The sequence below is a fragment of the Propithecus coquereli genome, unplaced genomic scaffold (genome assembly GCF_000956105.1).
Source record: "Propithecus coquereli isolate 6110/MARCELLA unplaced genomic scaffold, Pcoq_1.0 Scaffold218, whole genome shotgun sequence".
Taxonomy (NCBI): domain Eukaryota; kingdom Metazoa; phylum Chordata; class Mammalia; order Primates; family Indriidae; genus Propithecus; species Propithecus coquereli.
Window position 1 is genome coordinate 63,016 of NW_012146967.1, and position 8,574 is coordinate 71,589.

Below are 8,574 nucleotides of genomic sequence, written 5' to 3' on the forward strand. Positions count from 1 at the left end.
AGAAAACCTTACTGTTTAACATTCATATCAAATTGTAGAGTTTAGGGATGAGAAGAGAAGTGTGGACTGAAAAAATGTGAGTAAGAGCTAGGACCGAGGCTTTGAATATAAATTTAATCCAGATCAAAAAAGGAAGCCAATCAAGTAAAGTACATTAAAAGGTAAGTCTTAAGTGGTCAAAGATGCTTTGTCTCTGATAGTGATTTCTTCATTCTGTCCATCTTTGAACTGGTGAGAGCAGGCTGGGGAAGGTCAAGATCTTTTAACTAAACCTCAAAGAGGTGTGTGTGCATATGCTTGTGTGTATGTTTGTGTATGTTAATGTCAGAGCATGAGGATTTGATCTGAGAATTTACAATCTGATTCTAAGTATTCCATTGGAATAATGTACAATGTGAGGCTGCAAATGCAAAGATCTACTCTGGCAGAGATCTGATTCTTGGGGATAAAATAAAAAGTAAAACCTATAAAAATGAAAGTTGTAAAAGACACAAGAAAATTCAGCCAACACTGTAAGACAAAGAAAAAATATTTTCCAGTTGTCATTCAGAGATCAATGGCATACCCTGTATAATTCAATGTTTAATAGCAACAACAATAGCATCTGCTAACATTTACTATGTAGCAAACTTTATACAAGTAACTCAATTAATCCTCAAAACAGCCTATGAAGTAGATAATATAATTCTGTCCATTTTACAGAGGGAGTAACTAAGACACAGAGAGACTAATAATTAGTCTTAACTCCAGTTTTTCAACCTTCACTGGAAGGAATTTAGGTCAGAGGTTTAAAAATGGTACGGAGGTATACTGTTAATATAGGTTGAAATCCAATTTTTTATAAACTCATAAAAATTATTTATATCCTTCATTGATTTAAATGAAATGATGCATGATAGTATGTTGGCAGAGAACCACAAACATAAACATCAAATCAATCCGTGAGGCTGAGGTAGAGTTACAAACAGGAACATGCTCTAGAAATGGTGTGTTTATCAGCAGTCCAAAGACTAGTCTCTGAATATTTCCCAGGGGAGTGAAGACTGCATCTTTTTCATAATACACAGAGAACAGCATCAAACATAAATGATAATGATCATATTATATATGGCAATAAAAGTAGCCGGTTTTTTATGGCAATAAAAAAGCATTTGATATAACTTTTGTCACTCCTGGACAGTAGAAAAATATTATTCCTGAAGTAGTTAGTTGCTTTTTCTTTCAAGCTCTGAAAGCACTTTATACATAGCTATACCCAGCATTTATATTATATTACATTATAATTCTTTGTTCATGTAGTAGTCTTCCCTCCAGACTACAAGTCCTTGAGTATAGATAGGTTCTGAATTTATTCCTCTTGGGACTTAAAAGCTATCTCTGCATCTAGTAGAATGAAGGTTTAGTGAACAAATAAATGAATGAATTTTTTTTAAAAGATAGGGTCTCGCTCTGCCACCCAGGCTGAAGTACAATGGCATGCTTCAACTCCTGGGCTCAAGGGACCCTCCGCCTCAACCTTCCAAGTAGCTGGGACTACAGGAAGGCACCACTGTGCCTGGCTAATTAAAAAAAAATTTTCACTATTTTGCCCAGGCTGATCTTGAACTCCTGGCCTCAAGGGATCCTTCTGCCTCAGCCTCCCAAGTGGCTGGGATTATAGGTGTGAGCCACCATGACTGGCATGAATAAATGATTTGATAGGTGACTTTTAATAAAATCTAAGGCACCATAAAACAATATAAGGGTTTTGTTATTTGAAGAATAGGTTCTAATCCCCTTTACCTGGCATTTAAGGCCTTTGTACACCAGTCCTACTCGACCTTCTCAACCTTATCTCATCTACTCCCTCCTCTTAGTTAGATCCTATATATGAACTACTTTCTCTGACATAGCTGTTTTCTAGTCTCTATGTTTTAACTCAATAATCTCCAAAAGTTTTAGATTATGCAGCTCTCTCAGTATAAAATATTTAAGCATACTTAATACTGTGCTTATGTTTATTAGTAAGCAAACATAAAAACAGAAGAAGATAGATATTTTAAACAAATGAAGTTTTAATCTTTTCTTCCTACATACAATGCATTGTTTTGCACGTACTCTAACTTTGAAAATCACTGATTTACATCAATAGAACAAGTCTCATAGAATTTTGTGAGAATTAAGTGAATCAATAAATGTAAAGCACTTAGGCAGTGGCCTGGCATACAGGAAACGCTATAAATGCCAGCTAATTTCATTACCATCATTATCATCAATGCAATTTTTTTAATGGAACAATGTCCATATACCTATCCTCTAGCCTCATTCCTATATGCAAAACTCCTCAAAATCAATGCAAATGCTATCTCTTCAAAGAATTATTTGAATCCATCTCTTAAGGGATTAGGGTTTCTCACTGTAGAAAGTACCAAATTTACAGAGTTTAGCAAGAAGCTATGCCCAAGAAGACAAAATAAAACTGGAACAGTTGGAAAAAATTAAAGATGGGCTTATGGAAAATGATGCCATGTAAAAGGATGTGATTATTAACCCCAAGAAAAAACACACAAAAAAAGAGTAAATATAGTCATAGTAAATTATCTGACTCTATAACAAACAATGTTTACAAAGGCCTAATAATACAAACACCAATGACTAATTTAACAAAAAAATTGTGATATAACTATATGGGAAAGATGGAACATTATAGCAGCCTCCAAATCCTCAACTTTTATCAGCAAAAGTCTAAAAGAGATTAATAATAAACTAGGAGTTTAGACACATTATGTTAAAAGTTATAGGTAAATCCAGAAGAAACACCTGAAATATTTCAAAGTGATTATTATCTCTGAGGAATGGGATTGAAAAGGTAGAACCTTTTAGTACTATTTAATTTAAAAATTTTGTACATGTATTATATTGATCACACATTTTGAAAGTAAAAGAAATTTTCTTAAATTTTAAATTAAAAGCCTTCCACATAAGGATAGCAAGTTGAATATTCTACTCTCTCCAAAAACATCAGTAACACAACAAAGAAAACGCTTAGAAAGACATGGACATCTCCTAGAAAGAAGAGGAAAAAAGAGAATAGGAAAAGATAAGAAATGTAATGCAAGAGTTCCAGGAATCAAATAATAAGATTCCAGAAAGAAAGAAGGGAGAAAATAGAAAAATCATCAAAGAAAATATCTAAGAAATTTCCCTAGTACTGAAGAACATGAATTTTTAGATTGAAAGGATCAAACAAAACAGACAAGATACACCCATACCGGGGTACATCAGCATGAAATTTAAGAACTCCCAAGGTATATCAAGATGAAATTTTAAGAACAATAAATAAAAAGATAAGATTTTGCAAGCTTCTGGGAGATAAAAGGAGTTATATACAATGGGATCAGGAGCAAGAAATGTGCCTGTTTTCAATAGTAATAGGAGAAAATGAAGCAATGCCTTCAAAATTCTAAAAGAAACAATTCTGTATCCAATCAACCTATTGATAGGGTGGAATAAAGTATTTTATAACATGCAAAGGCTCAAAAATTTACTACCATGCCCTCTTTTTCTCTGGAATCTATTGGAAGATGTGTTAATGCAAAACAAGAGAACCAAACGAGGGAAGACATGGAATCTAGGAAACAGGAAATCCGAAGGTTTTATATACCAGATCGTGTTAGAAGTGGTCCTGAGCTTTATGAGTTTTAAGAGGATCAAATCAATATGAAGGTATTCAGTTGATTTTTGAAATGGTAAAATATGGTATGTGTTTTTAGATTTACATAGTTATACTTTTATAACAGCTTGAGCATAAAAGAGATTTCAAGAAGTTTTAATTCTTACCTGTAACACAGCAGCAAATAAGTATACTACTATGAAGATTATAGTCAAAGAAGTATGACCACTTTTCATCAAATGAATAGTGTAGAGGAAAATTAAATGTCCAGGAATCACTAAAAGCAGTAGCACTTGGGCGGACTTATTATTTACTCCTGTAATATAAAATGTAAAAGTCATTAAAACAAAATCATATTTTGGTTAGCAATAGGTCACAGTTATTAAAATTTGAGGATTACTTTGTAGTTACACTTCATACTATCCACATAAAATTCAGTTGCTAAAAATAAATTTCAACTAGTTACAATTCATTTAATCCTTTAAAATTCCCACAATATATGTTAAATGAAAGGTGGTTGATAAAAACTTGTTATGAAGAACATTGGTGAAACTTTAATATCTATCATAAAAACAGAGAGAAGACAAAAGAGAAAATATAAAGTCCTTAAAGTACTAGAATGTTTTAATTTTATTTATTCCTTTAGAGTTCTACCACTGGTATTACAAATCTAGGCATTTTTGATCTTCATTCAAAAGTCAATAGTCACATTTATTTTCATCAGGAAAAGAAATGATAAGAATTGTGAGGTTTAACACTGTGGTCTTTTTCCTAATCACATGCCTTAGTTTTTTCATAATCACATAAGTAATGCACTGTTTCTTATAACTGAGGTTACCCTGCTCATTCTGTCTGTTTGAGATCAAATCCCTACATTTAGAAACTCCAAAATAATTAATATAGGAAAGACAGTACACCTGTCTCCCTAAATCACCTAGCAATGCTTTTTTTTATGTGTATAAGGTTCCTCTTTCATGACTAATAACCAGATATCCCAGAAAGAGGAATAAAAAAGAAAAATTATACAAAGATTCTCAGCAACGGCAGAATTGATACAAATGACTATCTGTTCACTCACTGAGATTAGCTCTCAGAAATAGAATAGTGGTGAACGCAAACAAAATACGTATTCAATAAATGTTGCCTGCCTATAATCTGAGCAATAGTTCCTGATATAAAACATGCAAAAATCCACAAGCACGTACCTGGACCAAAAAAAGTTCTAAATGGGTAATAACAACCTTTGGGTTCATCAGGCAATTCTCCTGGAATGCTATGTAAATGGAGGTAGGTAGAAATCCTACTAGCCTGAATGGCCACCAAATTACCACCAATACCTGAAACATAAAAGAAATCAAAGTAGTTATCTGCATATATTAAACAACTTGTATAATATCAACCAAAAGCAAGTCTCTTTATGTAACATTCCAGGCCAATAAAACAAAATAAAGAGTTCTTCTGAAGTGTTTATTTATTTACTATTGAGATAGACAATCCAAAGGCATAAAATCATTGTTATATAAGATTATTTTTTCAAACGTGTCTGGTATAAAAGCAGACCAGAGCAGGTAATTTTTAGAAATCATTATCACAACCAAGATGTAAAATTAGGTGCCAAGTTGTTTCGTGTTTATCACCTTAAGGAGAGGGAAAATAAGCTAGATTTATTCAAATAGACAAGGTGTGGTACTTTTCTTCTCAGCTTACTAAAGAAATTGGTATAGGCACTGAAAAAAAAAAAACTACTCCAGAAAGTCACCTTTTTACCTAAATCATTCTCTCATATACTTTGAGGCAGAAGAGTTGATGCCAAGACGTGAAATTAATTCCAAAGGGTGGTAAGCCTCGCCAAAGTGAGACAGGACACTCAAATTGTTTCTTCTTTTGCAGAGTGTAGTAGGAAGAGGTAGTAGCCATAAAGCAAGTAGGAAGAAAACAACTTTCAAATTCTTAAATGCTGAGTATAGGACTGCCTAAGATTAAGGATACGGCAAGAGAATCCCAAACGCCGTCCTATGCCTTGCGCTAAGTAAGAAGCATCAGCAACTTGCCATTGGAAGAAGAGCAACAGCATAGAGAGTTAAGCCCTCCATGCTGCAGGCAGGCAGCACTTCAGGCTTCACACTAAGCATAGGGTAGCAGGAGCATGCTGACAAAGAAATCTGAACTTAGTGGTGCACTAAAGGTAACTGTAATACCCACAAAAAACAAACCCAGTTCAACTACTGACTAGATAGACTCAATCGTCCGTACTGATGACCTAGCGGAAGAAGAGGACCGCCCATTCCTAGGCATAAATAATATTTATCTTAATTTCCAATGCTCTTTTATATACAATGTCCAGCATTTGATTTTAAAATTATAATACAGTAAAAAGCAATAATGAAGATGGATCATTGAAGGAGCTAAGAAGTCAGCAGAACCAGACCGAGAGATGAGTCAGGTGTTGAAACCATCTGACAAGGATTTTAAAATAACTATGATTAATACATTAAAGGATCTCGTGGAAAAGGTACACAGTATGTGTTAAATGATGGAGACATGAATAAGTGAAAAGTAAAAATATGGAAAAAGATATACCATGCAAACACTAACAAAAAGAAAGGTAGAGTGGCTATATCAGTACCAGAAAAAAATAAGACATTATAGCAGGAAAGATTACCAGGGATAAAAGTGGACATTGAATAAGACTTAAGAAGGTTAATTTATGAAAAAGACATAACAATCCTAAATGTAGACACACTTAAAAATAGATCTTCAAAATACGTAGAGAAAAACTGATAAATCTAAAAGGAAAAATAGAAAAGTTGTTTTTGTACTTAGAGATTTTACCACTTTCTCTCATTAATTGACAGAATATACATACAGTAAGTTCTCACTTAACATCTACAATAGGTTCTTGGAAACTATGCCTTTAAGTGAAAATGATGTATAGCAGATCCTAGAGTAACATCATTTCCTTCATTGTTGTTTCATTATAATATTGATAAGAAAAAAATTAGTTTTGTTATACATCGTATCACTTAAAGTCACAGTTTCCAAGAATCTGTCAAGGACATTATGTGATGACTTACTGTATTTTAAAAATCAAGAGTTATATAGAAGACTTTAATACTACTATCAGCCAAGTTGATCTAAATGATATTTATAGAACACACCACCCAATAACAGCAGAATATACTTTATGCATGTACACATGGACCATTAATGAAGATAGACCATATTATGGGCCATACAATAGGTTCAATATATTTGAAACGATTGGAACATGGTCTTTGTCCATATTAGAAAAGATAAATATCTGGAGATTCCTCCAAATATTTGGGAAGTAAACAATTCACTTCTAAATAACCCACAGGTCAAAGAAGAAATCTCAAGAAAATTTGGAAAATAATCTGAATTTAATGCAAATGAAAACACAACGTATTGATATATGTGGGAGGTACATAAAGCATACTTAGAAATTCACAACATTAAATACTAGAAAAGAAGAAAGGTTTCATATCAATGATTAAGGTTTACATCTTAAGAACCAGGGAAAAAAAGAAAAAACTGAAACTAAAAGAAAGCATAAAGAGGGAATACTAAGTATAAGAACACACATCAGTGAAATAGAAAACAAAAACACAGAGAAAATAAATGAAACCAAAAGCTGGTTCTTTGATTGGGTCGTGACAAAAAGAGAGAAGATACGAATTTCAATATCAAAAATGAAAGAGAAGTCATTACTACAGACAGTATAAGCATTATACGGATAATATAGGAATATCATAGGCAACTTAAAAATACTAAACAATTAGCAATTCAAATCCAAAATGTTAAATGTATAATATATCACAACCAAATTGGATTTATTCTAGGAATGCAAGAATGATTTAATAGTTGGAAATAAGTTAATGCAATTCAGCACATTAACAAATGAATGGAGGAAAAAATAATATGACTGTATGAATAAAATCAGAACAATTTATAAAATTCAAAATTTATGATTACGAACTCTTAGCAAACCAAGAATCAAGGAGGACTTCTTTAATCTGTTAACCACCATACACATACACACATTTATGAAACCTGAGATAAGAAAAAGGAGGTACTACAGATCAACAAATAGTGCTAAGATATTTGGTTATTAATATGCAAAAAAAATCCATGAAATTTGATCCTTACTCTCATCCCATGAACAAAAATAAATTCCAAGTGAAGTGAAGACAATGTGAAAGGCAAAATTATTTAGTTTATAGATGATGATATAGAATGGATGGGAAGGATTTTTTTAATAAAATAGAAAAACTGCAAATCTTACAGGAAAAGATTGATAAATTTGACTACAGTATAATTAAAACTTGCTCATCAAAAGGCACTGTAGAGAAAGTGAAAAGACAAGCTGCAGAGTGGGAGAAGATTTTTGTAACACATACAACTGTTAAAGGACCGCCATCCAGAATATATAAAGAACTCCCACAAATACATAGAAAAAAGGACAAAATACTTGAACAGATAGTTCAAAAAAGATGTTAATCCAAATTGCTAGTAAACATATGAAAAGATGTTCAACCTCATTGGTAATCACAGAAATGCAAATACAAGCACAATAAATATCACTTCACATCCATCAGAATGGCAAAAACTTTGAGTTTTCATTATTCACGTCTTTACAATCTGTTTGTAAAGATGTGGAGTAAAGAAAACTCTTACACAAAACTAGCAAGAGTGTAAATTGCTATAATCCCTTTGGAAAACGCTTTGGCATTTTGTAATAAAGTTGTTAATATGCACATTCTACAATCTATTAATAGCAATTCCACTCTTAGATAAATACTCAAAGAAAAGCCTACATACGTGTACCAGTTGAAATAATAAGCTCTGAAAGAAGTATGAAATCAAAAGAACTGGATATCTTAAAATAAATTCATGCAAGACTC

General features: G+C 32.5%; 1 protein-coding gene across 1 annotated transcript in view; it reads right to left on the reverse strand.

Annotated features, from left to right (window-relative positions):
- Nucleotides 1-8,574, reverse strand: part of SLC41A2 (solute carrier family 41 (magnesium transporter), member 2) — a 152,674-nt gene that overhangs the window by 26,315 nt on the left and 117,785 nt on the right. Inside the window, exons 10-11 of the mRNA XM_012644691.1 lie at nt 4,858-4,989; nt 3,820-3,968 (exon numbers count right to left, since the gene is read on the reverse strand). Of these exons, the coding sequence (XP_012500145.1) occupies nt 3,820-3,968; nt 4,858-4,989 (281 nt within the window). The remainder of the gene's footprint in view (nt 1-3,819; nt 3,969-4,857; nt 4,990-8,574) is intronic.